Genomic DNA, 16449 nt, shown 5'->3' on the forward strand with positions numbered 1-16449 from the left:
AGACCTGTCACTAAAGCCTCTCTCGCTCTCTCTCTCAAAGACTGGCTGCACCTTAATAGACTGACCATGTGTTTTGTGCAGTGGCAACAACTAGGGCACTGATGCATGCGTGCATGCCCAGACTTGCTTTTATTAGCATAACAGCCACTTCTTGGGAGGTCATGCTTGTGTTTTCCATAAGTGCTGGTTATCCACCAGGCAACGTCATGCTTTACAGCACAAGAATCCACTCTAAGGGTTACCCAACGCCACATCGGGCTTAAACAGTGGCGGGTCAGACATCTACTTGGACTAGTGGATATGCTTAAGGGGCCAAAAAAAAAAAACATCCTTCAATGCTTTATTGATTGACGTAAACATTCTTGGAAGATATTTGTTGAGTTATGGGATAAAATCACTGCCATCGTGCTTTTTCCTGTCCACTGCAAAGACACTTCACAAAGTCAACCAGTTCAAAAGAGACAGTGCCCACTAAACATTTAGAGAGGCCTCTTAGACACAAAGAAATTCTTCACAGAAAATGCAGAGAGGCTCTTTATGACTCAAGACACTGTATGGGGAGTTTGACCATTGTGTCTAAGCATACACTAACCTGGGCGGCAGGGCCATTACCTCACTCTGTGTTATCACAGTAATGACAGCACTGGGATTTACGTGTGTGCGAGTCGTGTGTCTGTGCGAGATCAAGTCTGAGCATGTCAGTCGTGCATCCACAAATTGCTGCTTTAATCAACAGTGTTTAACAGTAACCAGGGCTGAGGACATGACAGACAGCAGGCAGTGTGCAGGCAGGAGCTCTCTCACACTGTCTCCCACACTGTGAAGGGCAATTAAGGGTTCAAGCCTCAACAGAGGAAGGAACAGGAAAAAAAAAGAGAGATGTGTGAGTGTGAGAGAGAATAGTGTGTGGAAAGCTAGCCGTACCCTATTCTGAAGTAATATCACTTAAAGTGAGCTAGAAGGTACAACAGAAAATGGATTGAAAACAGTGGAATCCCAAGCACATACACCTGACACTGAAGTATAAAGTGTTTTAGCCCTTCAAAAAAAAAAAAAAAAAAAAAAAAAAAAAAAAAAAAAAAGATTTAGATTGCATTTAGAATGCAAATGTGAGAGGAAATGCTTAGAAACAGGAAATTTTGCTAAATTGATAAATTACCCATATAGACCAAATGACCGGACTCTAAAGTGCAAAACAACACTACCCTCTAGTGGTCGACCTGTCCTGCGGCTGTTCCACACACACTGAACGAAGGGAAAGTATGAGGATCAACTTACTGAGGTCTTCTGCCAACTGAACCCTCCTGCCTGTGATCAGCTGGACTTTCTTCTCAGTGTCCTCTCCAAAGTCCTCTAATACTTCTTTAACATTCTTCTCCAAGCGGCGCACTACACACACACACACACAAATGCTTATTTATGTAGTATAAACATAGAGCTTAATGCTACCGGTAGTCAGTCACAATTCCCTCTCAATGAAGTCTGAAGATTTTGCACGCTTTGAACACTTACCTTCAGTGTTAGTGAGCTGTTGTCGAAGAGTATTGCCTGTGATGGCCAGCATCCTCTGGATCCTCCAGAACAGAACCACATCATTGCACTCAAGCTGGAACACAGAAAAATACAATAAACTATTAGCTAAATATAACCTTTTAACATGAACCAACATAAACACAAACGGCTAATTTAACAAAAACTGTTTAGGGGAAACTTCTTTGAAACCAATACTTTGGCACGTTAAAGGTTAGTTCGCCCAAAAATGAAAATTATCTCAATTATTACTTCCCCTAATGTTATTCGACACCTGTAAGACCTATGTTCATCTTCGGTACACAAATTAAGATATTTTTGTTGAAACCTGATGGCTCAGAAAGGCCTTCACTGACAGCAATGTAATTTCTTCCCTCAAGACCCATAAGGGCACTAAAGACGTCATTACAAAGCCCTATACAAAACTTTGTTTTGAATTTGGCCCTTCACTATACAAGTTGCTATTTAGTTGTCGTTTTTTTGCGCACAAAAACTATTTTCGTCGCTTCATAAAATGATTGTAGAGACTGTAGATGGACTTTGTAACGACGTCTTTAGTGCCTTTTATGAGTCTTGAGAGAGGAAATGACATTGGTGTCAATGAAGGCCTGTCGGAACCTTTCGATTTCAACAAAAATATATTTTTAAAAATTCCGAAGATGAACGTCTTACGGGTGTCAAACGACATTAGGGGAAGTAATTAGTGACAGAATTTTCATTTTTGGGTGAACTAACCCTTTAAAATCGATTAATTTAGTTTTATCCATTTAATTTCTCTCACAAAACAAAAGAAAATGCATGTTCGCTACCTCAGAGTCTACAAAGTGTCTCTGGTAATAGTAGAAACCTCGCCGGCAGAGGTTACAATGTGATAATGCCTTTTGCAGGAAGTGGCGTCGATAGAGCTGGTGCCACGTATCCTTGATCTACAGAGAAATAAGTAATACATACATTAGTAAAGATAAAGCATATGTGCAGGTAGTAATGCTAGATATTTTCTCTCAGTGCCTCACTCACAAGTACAGGGTCCACCTCCACTCCTCGGCCCTCCAGGTTTTTGCGTACTGTTGTGACCTCATCATTGGCCAGGTAAGCTGTGTGATCTTCATGCAGCTTCAACAGACGCTCAAGCTCGTTTTTGGTTTCATTACGGATGTGCTACAATTAGGAAACAAGATTGTTGACTGTCTTTTCACTATGACCTAATACCACAAACAATGACACTAAACTATGGCATATGTCTGGACAAATATGTTGTGTTTTCTGTCCAACCTGCTCTGGTGTACGATTTTTCCAGCTCAACCACCTCTGCTTCCAGTCTGGCCCCACCATATCTGATATTACGGAGTCAGCTGCAACACAGGAAGATGAGTCACACACTCCATGCACAATGAGACAAGAAAGGAGTTTATGAGGAGTAGACATACTGTCTTTAAGGCGAGACTGCAGTGTTTCCTCCATGAACTGAATAGCAGCGTCCCACTGGGGCTTGTCTGTGATAGAACGATCCTCCAAAGCGTTGTGTTGAATCACTCTCTGTACCGCAAATACAAAATACATAAAATAATACATTTACCAACGGCACTCAAGAAACCCTTGTGTGCTGCATTAGCAAAATAATGTTTTACTAATGGATGTAAATTCTATATTGAATTTCTGGTATTGTACATGATATTTACCAAGCTGTCCATGGCTCTTTCATTCCACTTGTGTCGTTTGATGCTCTCTTCTTTGACAGCTTCCTTAAGCTTATCAAAGATGTCATCCTGATCCTTCCCTTTGTATTCTGCCATGAAACGGGCAAACTCCTCCTGCAACGTCTCCCAAGCAACCTAAACAGGAAAGGAAAAAAAAAGACAGATTTAAAAACTGGATGAGAACTTTTATTTTCACATGCATGTTTCACATTTTCAACAATCTGTTTTAACCTGATGATTTGGGGAACTGAACTACTAAATATCAGGACAAAAGAAATACCAGCGTTTCACCAGCGTTGATTACCTCTAGTGCTTTATGAGGAAGTTGTTTATCAGTCCACTGCTTGAGTTTAATATCTACAGTGGTGTTGAAAGTGCCAGAGTTCATGGTCTGAGCGGCAGGCAGGTAGATGTTCTCAATAACGTGCGTCGAGACCCTTTCCCAAAGCTTTTTCTGCAAGATGGACTCCCTACAAAGACAAAATTTGTTCATTCTGAAAATACACACAACCAAACTGCTATAGAATGGAAACCAGGTTATTTTCAATCCAACTTTCAAATAACAAATAACAAAAATGTACCTAATTCTAAACAGTCGTGTGGAAAGTATAGGACTTGACATCAAGACAAAGATGAGAATATTCCGAGGGTGACGGTCAAGCTCATTTATCATAAAAGGCACCATATTTCATAGCTTCCTGTTTGCTTTGTTCTATCGTGGTGCATCAATATACACACATCTCCAATAACACCAAACTAGCGCTGGCCAGAGAAGCCACCCTCCAGCTATTCATCACGCCATTGATTTGAGAGGCTGATGGAGCACACTGGGCCGCCTACAAACATCTGATCTATTTCATTTAGCTTGCTCCTCTGGGTTTTGGGATCATAACTCTAGGTACAGCTAGCAGCTTTGCATTCTGATGGTAGAATCAGCCCCTGAAGCCATGAGATGGAGATGCAGAGTTTAATGTCAGCCAGCCAACAACGAGTCACAGAGGAGAATTCCTCATTTGTTGTGGTTTTGCTGATGGACAGGAAACACAAATATGCTACTAACATATTTTTGACCTTGGATATGTGATGTCAAAAGCTATGTTTAGCAAAGTATAAATATCATAAAATGAAATGAATTCATAAATTAATTGATTAATGAACGAATAAATTAAACAAACAAATAAATGAAGTAATGAATCAATGAACGAATAGGTGTTTTTGACTTGAGCACACTTGTATGTATGCAGACTGATCATTTTTCAGAAGTTTGTAGGTACAGACATCCTTTGTGGCAGTTCTTAGTAGGTTTTTGTAAAGCTTTTATATAGTTCATATCGATATCGGAATTATATCGTATCGAAATTAAGAAAAATATCGTGATATGAATTTTGGCTATAACGTCCAGCCCTATGTCGGACTAAATATAAAATATCTTAAACTGTGTTCGGAAGATGCACAGAGGTCGTACGTGTGTGTAAGATATATAGTTTAATTATCCACAATTTAGGATACAGTACTTAAAAGTTCAATCAGGTAGAAGTTGTTTCCTTACTGGCTGTCTCCTGCTTACGCTGTCCAACACATTGGTATAACATGTTGTAACTCCAACAGTTCACTGAACTGAGACATGTTTTGCTGAGAGAACTGATGAGAACTCACGAGCAGCTGATACGGAGCATGCGCGTGTAACCAAACGTACAGCGGTTCACAGATCACCAGTACAGAATCGAAAACCTTTTCTTTCGGACACGTTCGATACTGAGAACCTATGATCTGATGAACTGAGCATGCGTGTTATTTGTTCAGAGGAACGAAATGCAGGTTTCAAGTGTATAAAATGAATCATGTTTGGAAACACCATCACATTTAAAGCTGTCTTATCGCTGTATTATTTTAAAGTTTTGAAACAATGGATTGTAAAATGGGATTTTTTCTTATTTAGTCGATACATATTTTAAAATATAATCAAAACAGTAGGTTCTATATCAGATTACATATTCAGCTTGCAGCAGTTCGCAGCTCAGTACACATTGAACCTACTGCTACAGCGGTTCTCGAGTCAGGAACGGGTTGCAGCGGTTCTCAGATCACCAGTACAGAATCGAGAACCGAGGATTTGTGTAAGTTTATGTTATGTCAATGTAAGTTTATTTAATCTGTTTAAAGCATTAGTGTTTGCACGAGAGTGACTGTATTGAGTGATTTTGCAAAACATAAATGAAAAAACATTTCCAAGATGATGATGACAATAATAATTATTACTATACTAAGTTATGATTACAAATATGTGTATATGTACTTTATACAGTTATGTGTTTTCATGTATTTAATTACATTTTTTTTCACAGCACTGGATGGCATAAGATGATAGTGAAACACATGGAACACTTCAAATGATTTTATTTTAGTAAAATTATCAAATTTAGTGAAATTTGACATTTTTCATGTCAATCAGGTCAATTTGATCAAGAACTATGCACTGTGGCTTTAATTCAGCGTGAGCAGCGCCGCAAAAATAGACTTGATGCAGAAACGATCGCAGCACTGCCGCTTCTGCTCTGCTCCTGCGATGCGCTGCCACGCCGCCTCTGCGTGCAGTCAGTGTGAATGCTCTAATCTGTTAATCTGTTAACATGGCCGCTGAAAAAAAGTATGCGCTGCTAACGCGTGCAGTGTGAAACCGCCATAAAGCCGGCAGTATACGACGCTGGCACATCCTCAAACTCCAACCAGCCTTTCTTATCTCTCCTGCCATTTCTACACGTGACGTGACCTGCAGCACTCCACATTTTAGCCTACTTCTTTTACTGTATGTCCACACACATCTCTTATTTCATGCGAAAAGGACACCCACTGTCTGAGGCATAGACTGTAAAAAAAATTGGGTCTGAGGTAACGGGCACGAGGCTACATTGAGCATGCGTTGAACCGTGCGACGCACACAAACTCTGAACTGAGATGAGCGAACTCAAGTTTTTTTTCATGTACTTTTTCATGTACTGTTTTTTCATGTACTGTACCCCCCAGTACACACACACACACATTTTACGTAAACACGATTGATCATATTTTGGATGCGATTGATCACCCCCAGCAGTAATATTTGTAATATTTTATAAATCTCAACAAGTCAATTACAGAGAAAGCAGCACAACATTAGTAGGCCTACGAACCATTAATTAGTTGAAATTGTTTTATTGATTGACAGTCCTATGATTCATTTTGTAGTTAAAGAAAAGAGAATTGCTCACCAGTGTTTTGGTGTAACTTGACTCAAGCTGATCACTTCATCCAAGATCTCATTTTTGGCCTTCTCATAGAGCTCATTCTATGAATGAAGAGCATGACACACAGTAAAAAAACATATACTAAAGCTCTGGTCATATCACACATGATTATTAACGATGTCAAACGTTTTACAATACATATATTAGAGAATTTTTCCTTTTTGAAAGGACAGCACATTAGGAACATTTATATTACTATTATTTCACAAATATTGTGTTGATTATTTTCCATACTTCAATTACAATATTGATATGACACACAATTATAAATCAACAAGGAGCTGATTCTTACCCTGTCCAGCTCTCGTAAGCGAGGATAGTTGTTCTTCCACTCAGTCTCCAGGTTAAATCGAGATGCTGGTCAACAAGGAAAGAAAGATCCATTTACATTTTCGTTAATATCCAAAGATTTATAAAGGAATTTATTTATGTTTTAATCTAGAGGGTTATAAGTATAATACCATTAAGAATGTATTTTTAACTAGGGATGGTCTACCCAAAAATGTGTCAAAAAAATTCTGTCATCATTGTCGTTCCAAATTTATGGCTTTCTTTTTGGGGAACACACACACACAAAAAAAGATTCTCATTGGTTCTAATTGACTTTCATTGTATTAGTTTGTCTATTCAATGTAAATTGACGTAAACTAAATCCATTCCAAACATTCAAAATATCCTCCTGTGTGTTACACAGAAGAAAGTCAAACACGTTTGGAACACTTTGAAATTTAAATCACTCCATCCCTTTATATAATTTTATAGAAAATGTGTCTTACGCAAGGTCACAATGGTGAAATCTCTATATCTCTAACACAGTAAAAAGTTCTTCAAAATTTATTTCGATTTCAATTCATATGATTTTAGCAAGTAGGTCAGATATACAGTAGGTTAAAAAATTATCATTAGCAACTTGGCTATTGATTTCATACAAAAAAATATATAAATATTTTCTATACAACAATGCGTTCAAAGCAAGGTTATTTTCGTAAACGAAAACTGAAACGAAGACTAAAACTATTGGTCAAAAAACATTTTCGTAAACTGAAATAAAATTTAAAAATCTGAATAAATAAAAAACTTAAACTAAACGAAACTAACTACTCTTACTAAAAAACTAACTGAAATAAAATAATAATTAGCAAAAATAAATATTCGTTTTCGTTGTTAATAAGCTCTCTTTAATGTGGTGGAAAATCTGACTGTGGCGGTTGAGGGAGTGTCTATTGCGCAACTGCGCGTCAAGTGAGCTGAGGAGATTAACCGCTGTCCTGTGACGGACGCGTGCAGACAGTCAACACATCGCCAGTCCTAAACGGCAGTTCACAAAGAATCAATGCGTCCGTGGCAGTGAAAGGGGAAATAACACAAGGTAATGAGATGCACGTTAAACTTCTTTTAAGCTCACTGCTTTAGAATGCCGTTTCTTACGTGACGAGAGACGCAGGCGCAAAAGTCAGCAACTATATTAGCAAATAACGTTAACGTTACTAGCCTACTGTGCGTTTGAGATTTCATGTTTGCATAATATTGACAGGCTCAAAGGTGTTATCATAATCATTTACTACTAATAATATTATTATCTGTGTGGGGACATTTCCCCACAAAGTAGGGAATGCCAGGACACACACACACACAGGTTTGTTTCACTATATAAGTGAGGACATTGCATGGACTTCCATTGATTTTATATCAGGTTAATGATATTTTATATCTCCTAACTCAATTCCTATCCCTAAACCTACCCATCCCAAGAACGTGCAAAACAATAGATTTAAATAAAAACATGTTTTGGCCGATTTATAAGCCTTTTTAACTAGTGAGGACCAGTCAAATGTCCTTACTAGTAAGTTATCATAATATTTTACTAGATAAGTGAGGACATTGGTCCCCTTTACAATTATTGCACAACAAACACACACACACACACACACACACGCACACACACACACATGTCTGGTGCGCTATCTTTGTGGGGACTTGCCATATAGACGGTTTTTATACCATACAAACCATATATTCTATCCCCCTACACTGCCCCTGCCCCTAAACCTACCCATCACAGGAAACCTTCTACATTTTTACATTTTCAAAAGAACTCATTATGTGTGATTTATAAGCTTTTGTACCCATGGGGACCTCAATTTAGGTCCCCACGGTGACACGAGTCCCCATGAGTCTGTGTGCATTCAGTTTGAAGTCCTCACCAGGCTAGAAAAACATGTACACACACACACACACACACACACACACACACACACACACACACACACACACACACACACACACACACACACACACACACACACACACACACACACACACACACACAGAGCAAAACAGTGTGTAGACGCTGCTAGCCTACATTGTACTACTGAAGAAATTAAAATAAGCTTTTAATTGTTTAACAATATTTCATCTGTTATGAGTGAGTTTGTCTGGAATTTATAATTTTTACTTTTATATTTTACATTGCATCTATTTTGTTCTTTAAGATAGATCCTGTATAGGTCATAGTGTGACTCAAGCTTTTTTGCTCAAAGGTGAAGACCCAACTTTATGCATGTTTTGTAAGACCGTCCTGGGTTTAAACAATAATGCTCGTTTATCAAGTGATTTCACTTAAGGATGTTTAGTAAGATTAAACTCTAATCTGTTAATTAAACTTTGCTGAAATTAAAAACCTTGATTTGGTCTACACTTCATTATGGTAACTCTGCTAAACTATAATTACTAAAACTAAAACTGAAACTAAATAAATAAAAACTAAATAGAAATGTATTTGCAAAATAAAAACTAAACTAAAACTAGCAAAACCATTTGTAAAACGAACTAAAACTAAACTGAAATTTGTAGCAAAATTGAAAACGATAATAAAATAAAAACTAATTTAAAAAAGCAAAACTATAATAACCTTGGTTCAAAGTTCACTTAACAACCAAAAATAATTGAGTGAACTTTGACTAAAACTTTTCAATGACAACCGCCCTATTCCTCAGACACTTCCCATCTCTGTCTCGCTCCCCAGAAAGGGACACCAGATAGCCTGCGCTGTGGCCGTGATCAATGCACCTGGAGCCAGGCGTGCACTGTATCAGCAACCCCACATCCCCCTGGGGCCCCCGCATTCCCAGCATACACACGGGCCGGCCGTCTCGCTCACACAAAGGAGATGACGCTAATTGCTCTGGTTATCGGGCTGGCCCTGGTGCAGCTGTGGAGATCGATAGCCCACACAAAGGTTTGAGGAGCGTCCCAGGTCAGGTAATAAATCTAGAGGCAGAGCGTTAGCAGGGGTGGCCTGTTAATTGGCAGCATGGAGGTCTACAGCGTGCCCTGTGCAGAACGCCTGAGCTGAGGTGAGGTGTGACGGGAATCAGCACGCACAGGACTAGGAAACGGCTCTGCTGAGGTGGGTTTCAGAGTTAAGTGGCTGTCGAGCTGTTGGTTGGGATTCTATTAAGGTTTATTTACTGGGTCTCCTGAGAGCTGATGTGTACTCTTCTCAAAACACCCTTGAAATTCAGCATCTTATTAAAGGGTAAAAATAGCAATAATCAAACGTAAAAGCACAGTTCATGTGCCTTATTTATTTTGTGGTTTTCATGTCCTAAAGCCATGCTTAACAACCTTTCTGACTTCAAGGCTCCCCATTGTCTATAAGAGTAATAAAAGGACCCGTGACTTTTTCAGTTATTTGTTATATACAGTGGTGGCCAAAATTCTTAGAACACCTTACAGATCCCCCCCAAAAATAACTTGTTTAGCCTCCAAAACAGAATTTCATTTCATAATGTTCATGAAACATGCAGATGGTTGCTCTTGCCATCAAATATCAGAAGAAGTGAGTTGTACTGTTTTTATCCACTTTAACATTTGGCATGTTTACCTTTTGCAGCCATTACAGCAGCACATCTCTCTGGCAAAGTGGTAATATATTTCCTCTGAGAACACTGATGTTATCCCATTCCTTCTGCAACTGAAGCCAAATGATTTCCTTTGAATGTACAATAGATCTGTCCAGTTTATTTTTCAACTCGCCCCAAATGTACTCGAAGGGGTTGAGGTCCGGACTTTGAGGAGGCCGGTCCATCATTTTCAATGTTCCAGCAGATTCCTTCCGTTGCAGGTAGTTCCAGCAATATTTAGAAGACTGTTTCGGGTCATTGTCCTCTTGGAAAATAAATCCAGGCCCAAAAAGATGACTCACAGATGCCAAGTGTTCTAATAACTTTTGCCACCACTGTACTGTGTAAGAATTGACCTTTTTTCACAGGCTTTGATGACGGTGTTTCCAATTATGAACAGAAATTCTAGGAATTATATTTAATATTTTCTTTTTCTTTTTTTATTGCGTTTATAACACTTAGTGTTACATAACCTTGGATTACATTTTCAGAAAAACATCTGTGATGGTGTTTGTAGCACAACGGCTGAGGGAGTGACAGCAAATTTGACATCTTTTTCTTTTGACCACAATATCTATCAATATTTTTTCCCCTTTTGGAAAACCATCAGGGATTTCGTTCTGTTATTCGCAAAAAATGTGTTCCTATTCACCTGCATTCCTATTCAGAATTCTATCACATGATTTTCAATCCTGGGGACCTGTCAATCTGCACATTTTGGATTTATTTTCTATCTTACCTTTGAAGGCATCTGCTTGTTGTTCCACTGACTCTCTCACCATCTTCCAAAAGCAGTCTGACACAGCAAGACTCAGGTTCTTTGTGGTCACCTGATGAGCTTTTAACATGCCATCCCTATGGCAGTTTGGTTAAAGACAGTTCAGTCAAAATATGTGAGAGATTATAAAAAAGGTTAGATAGAAATATGCATTTGAGTCCTACCTCAGCAATCTTGAGTTCTGGAAGAAGTCCTCCTCGTAGTCTTTGATGGAGTCTATGCTCTCATTAGTACTACCTACAAAACAATCATGTGTTTGAATGACATCTAAGTCTAACATAAATGCAAATAATTAAGATCTCATTGTTTACCTTTGCCGGTTACTACCGCAAAGTAGCCCAAAGCCTTCATTGGGAATAATCTGCCTTCAACTATTTGCTGGATCTACAAATAGAGAAAATGAATAGCTTGAGGCAAACAACAAAATATTTTAACTTTGTAAATGAAGTGTAAAACATTCATACAAGTACCATCACCTGCACATAATAGCATTTAATATTTCCTTAGTGTCAGAGGATACAAAAGAGCTCCCTCTAGTGGCTAATACAGCAGGTAACGCTTAATATTGGGAGTTTATGTAGTGCAATATCTCAAAATCTTACTCTGCTTGGACTAGCTAGATTCTTTTCTGCCAGGTCAACCTTGGTGAGAACAAAGATGGTCCTTTTGCCCTGAGGGTCCATCTGACTGACAAGATCAGTGACTATACTACGCTCTGCATCTACTGAGCCATCTAAAAGAGAGAAATAAAATGAAACATTATTAGTGTTGGCTAAAAACAAAGATAGTAGGTCTTTATTGGCAAATGTTTTAATGAAAGAGTGAAAACTCACCCTGAATGCATAGGATGATTGCATTTGGATTCTGCATGTAGGCTTTACTAATACTAAAAATGGTTTCCTTCGTGTCAGCAGCCATACCGGCAGTCACAGTCTGAATACAAATGAAACAGTCAGTGACATATTTTTAATCAAGTCAAGAACATGTACTATGTTCTGCATAGATGTATAAGCTTATGTGTGATGAGTAAAACTGAATGAAAATGTACACAAAACTTACACTAATAACCCCCGGCAAGTCAACAAGCACCATTCTCTGGATTCCTGGGCCCTTTACACTTAAAGAAATGGTCTATGACAAAATAGAAAACACATGAATGATAAATATCAAAGCATTCAGGCAGATCCAAGCATACATGTTTTTGCAAAAGGGCTGGAGGAACAAGGGTCTCACCTCAGGGCTGACTGTCTGACCTTCCTTCACACTCTTCCTCATCCGGAGTTCAATCTCATGCCGCAATGCTGCAAGCTAGAGAAGAAAAGAACCTAATCTTAGTGACCTGACAGTTAAATATAGAGAGCCACACACTTGTACTGCAGAATTTTAAGATACTTACATCCTCTTCTTTTCCGAGGTCAAACTCACGAGTGCTGTCTTTGAACATTGCTACATGGTGAGGGCCTTCGCTCAGTGTCACCTTCAGAATAAAACAAATAAGGTAAATGAAGTCACAAATATGAAGCAGCTCAACTGTTTTCAACATTGATAATAATACAAAAAAATTTGCATCAAATGAGCTGTTAGCATCTAACTACTACAGAGTTTATTTAGTTTAATTCACCTTGACAGGAGACCTGGTCATCATTTCTCCAGAGCCTCTGGGAAAGATTCTAGCTTGAGCTATCATCTCCAACACACTAGTCTTTCCTGCACTCTGGTCTCCAACCACCACCACCTAGAGAAGAGAAGACAGAGCCTGGTTACATTTGACTAATTAAGAGGTGTTTTATCTAACCACGTTACAGGGAAATAATCAGATTGCAGTAATGCGTTTTTATGTTTAGAGGAGGGAATGTGAGTAAAACGTAGTTTGCGGTTGGTTAATTTATAATTTTATTTTTTATTTTAAATAGTGCTTTATAATATTTAATATATTACAATAATGTTTTTTAAAATATATAAGACAATTAATGCAGCATATGTTTTTCTATAATCCTTTGGCTAGCGTTACAATATATGATTATACTCTTATTCATAAATATGCTTTTAAACCATTTAAGCGCCACAAGACAAAAGAGAACGGGCTGCGAATTAATTCTGCGAATGAATGTCCTCTCTATGTGACACTCACACGATGCACAGAAACACGTGTGCCAGTATTGTGCATACAGACCTGAAACAAGTTCCCTTTCGCAATAAACAATTACACACAGAATAATGCCAAAATGTCCGTTTTGTCGAGTAATCTAATAAGAGCAGTCTTAGTTAAATTAAATTAAGTTAAATAATGTCATAAATGAACTTCAAGAGTTGTAAGAAAATAAGATGGGCATGGCAGTGCGTCATATCTGTGTCATGTTTGGCAGCAGCAGATCTTAAAGTGACAGCAGCACTAATAAACCAGTTGCTATGATGTCTGTCATTAATGTTGATCAGAGAACAAAAGTAACAGACAATTGTAGATTTAATAAGGATTACCCTATAGTTCATTCATAATTCGTGCAGTTAAGAAATGTGTCTGATATCTTTATTCATTTTCTGTATATCTCTAACAGGTCAGAAGGCAGCAGGTAAATATGACATTTATTATAATGGGTTTATTTAAAAGTTTTATTAAAAGTTTTTTTTTAATGGTGAGCAAATTTTGAAATTGATAGCTTTCGATCATACTGTAATGTTGAATGTCTATCATTAATACATTTCATTGAGACAGTAACAGTACTAGCATCGGTGATATTGGCCTTCATTCATAAAAAGATACCATTCAACTAATATTTAAAAGATACTGTTTTTAAGTTGTTTCTACATTCATTTGTAGAGTAACTGTGATATTACATCTGCAATGCTTTTAAATTCAAGTTAATTACAAAATTTGTGATTAGTTTCTTTTAAAAATAATGAATCGATTGACAGAACTAATTTTAAACTATTTTGCAGGATACTCAATGCAGTTTATTTTAATACACATCTTTGATGGAAAAAATAACCAATTAATCAAAGATTATTCTACAAATTAATCGACTTTTAAAAGAGTTACTAGTCTCAGTGTAAATATTTGACATTCTAAAAGAAGAATAAATAAGAATAACACTCACCCTTGGCAAGTGATCTTGAGTATTGTAGTTGGAGTCATAATCTGAGAGAATGTCCAGGACCTCAGAGTACATATCAATCAAAGACTTCTGCACAGGATCAAGAACAGGATAAACGCATCAACGAAAACGATCGGTTCTTTGTGTTCACCGATAAAAAAAAAAAACTGTTGAAATCTGACCTTGACTTTTCTTTGGTGAATCCCCTTGTCATCTTTCTGCAATACGACTTTCCTCAGTTCCTTATTCTCCTTTTCCAGACGCTCCAGCATCCGTTGGTACTTCATCTATACAAGCATGAAAAAAAATTTGAGTCTAAAATGAGTATGAGTATGAACTTAAAAAGCTACAAGAATTAGTATGGAAAAAAAACTTAAGTCAAGGCTTAAAATTAATCACTTATCAGTTGATACCTGAGTTCGAAGAAGCTCTTCCTGAAGCTGGTCAATTCTTTCTTTATCAGATGACTGTAAGAACAAAAAACAAATTAGCAGACTATGATCATGTTATATCTTTTCAGCACAGCTGATCATCTTCCTAAGAGCCCCCTGTAAGAGTCATTGCACAAACAATCCACATCTCATGCATTCAATTCCAGTGGGCATCCCAGCAGAGGAAAGGCAAGTTAATGCAAAGAAAAGTAATAACTTCTGGATTTTTTCAAGCATTTAATCAATCATTTATTCTTTACACAAACCACCACACACAAAAAACAATTTGTAAAGGATGCTTAGATTATAAAATCAATGCATCAAAAGCGCTTCTTGAATCATTTATTGGCCCGCACCTGCAATGCAACTATTGAGCACACACACCTCAAACTACTGGACAAATAAGAGAAAAGCAGTGAATGACTGGACACACAGGAAAGGACGCAAAATGAGGACATAAAACACACACAAACACACATCTACGTAAAAAAAAAACAAGGGTGTTTTTATATCAATGAAAATATAATTATATATTATTCTTCTTATATCAAGGGTGTTATATATGATATAAAATGTTTTTTGTATCCTGATAATTAACATGTCTTTTGCTTATGCGCAGATAGACGACGTAACTGGTTCTGGTGTTAGGCAGGTTAGTTTTGCTGGCCAACAGCTGAGGCAAAGTGCAATGCACTCCATGTGGCAGGACGGCACACCACTCCATGCAGTGAATATTAACTGTTCACTTGGGACTGTGTAAATAAATGGGTTTGCATGAGCAAGGCAGAATGGATTGAGTTTGGGCTTATCGCAAAAATTATGCAAATATACAAGACTCACTTTATACTGCTCGTAATAGATAGACTGCAAATTTGGTGTTTTTAAATTTGTTTATAATAATGGTCTTTTGAAAGCTACTAGCATTGCTAGCATTTTACTGGATTGTTTAAATGAATGATGTTTTCAAAGTCATCAAGAGTTTGATTGTTAGAAATCAATGTCTAGTGCAAACCATGGGGTTCAATAGTCTGGGACCACACTGAAAATCTGAGATTCAAAATCTAAAGTTTATTTAAAGTTCCCTTAAAATTTTAAATTACCCCATGATTAACTCACCCTCAAGCCATCCTAGGTGTATATGACTTTCTTCTTTCTGAAGAGCACAATTAGGCATTATATTAATTAATATCCTGAAACGCAGAAAGTGTAATCCCTCTCGCAGTTCAAAAAGCTTATGCTACGTTCAATGTCATGTCGCCCCAGTCATGCTTTTTTTCATAAATTGATTACAGAGTTGGCAGAAGGCCTTTAGTAACCCCCCAGAGCCATGTGGAGTATGTTTATTATGGATGGATGTCATTTTTTGAGCTTCAAACTTAATGGACCCCGTCACTGCTATTATAGAGCTTGGAAGCATCAGGATATGTATTAATATAAATCAGATTGTGTTCATCAGAAAGAAGAAAGGCATATACAGGATGGCATGAGGGTGAGTAAATCATGGGGTAATTTTCTTTTTAAAGTGAACTACTCCTTTAATCTTGGAAATAAATGTTTTTAAATTGTATGAAAATATAGAAAATAAGAAAAGGTACAAAACTGTCAGATCAGTGTTTGGTCCAACAAATGTTGTAATTAAAACATTTATAACATCTAAAACATATTTCAGCTTGCCCTGACCAAACATTTCTGAAAGATATCCCTGACTGAGAACACAGTTCAACCTAAAAAA

General features: G+C 37.5%; 1 protein-coding gene across 4 annotated transcripts in view; it reads right to left on the minus strand.

Moving 5' to 3' along the window:
* The window catches only part of opa1 (OPA1 mitochondrial dynamin like GTPase), a 48791-nt gene that overhangs the window by 20849 nt on the left and 11493 nt on the right, over positions 1 to 16449 (minus strand). For all 4 annotated transcript variants that reach the window (XM_067459916.1, XM_067459915.1, XM_067459918.1 and 1 more), the window contains 22 exons: positions 14700 to 14753; positions 14469 to 14573; positions 14290 to 14376; positions 12816 to 12929; positions 12591 to 12671; positions 12428 to 12502; positions 12254 to 12325; positions 12028 to 12127; positions 11797 to 11927; positions 11506 to 11578; positions 11359 to 11431; positions 11156 to 11271; positions 6804 to 6868; positions 6476 to 6552; positions 3532 to 3697; positions 3210 to 3362; positions 2958 to 3066; positions 2803 to 2882; positions 2548 to 2688; positions 2340 to 2456; positions 1513 to 1606; positions 1279 to 1389 (listed from right to left, as the gene is read on the minus strand). In XM_067459916.1, coding sequence (XP_067316017.1) covers positions 1279 to 1389; positions 1513 to 1606; positions 2340 to 2456; positions 2548 to 2688; positions 2803 to 2882; positions 2958 to 3066; positions 3210 to 3362; positions 3532 to 3697; positions 6476 to 6552; positions 6804 to 6868; positions 11156 to 11271; positions 11359 to 11431; positions 11506 to 11578; positions 11797 to 11927; positions 12028 to 12127; positions 12254 to 12325; positions 12428 to 12502; positions 12591 to 12671; positions 12816 to 12929; positions 14290 to 14376; positions 14469 to 14573; positions 14700 to 14753 — 2194 coding nt within the window. The remainder of the gene's footprint in view (positions 1 to 1278; positions 1390 to 1512; positions 1607 to 2339; positions 2457 to 2547; positions 2689 to 2802; positions 2883 to 2957; positions 3067 to 3209; positions 3363 to 3531; positions 3698 to 6475; positions 6553 to 6803; positions 6869 to 11155; positions 11272 to 11358; positions 11432 to 11505; positions 11579 to 11796; positions 11928 to 12027; positions 12128 to 12253; positions 12326 to 12427; positions 12503 to 12590; positions 12672 to 12815; positions 12930 to 14289; positions 14377 to 14468; positions 14574 to 14699; positions 14754 to 16449) is intronic.

This window comes from Pseudorasbora parva, chromosome 12 (assembly GCF_024679245.1).
Source record: "Pseudorasbora parva isolate DD20220531a chromosome 12, ASM2467924v1, whole genome shotgun sequence".
Classification (NCBI taxonomy): Eukaryota; Metazoa; Chordata; class Actinopteri; order Cypriniformes; family Gobionidae; genus Pseudorasbora; species Pseudorasbora parva.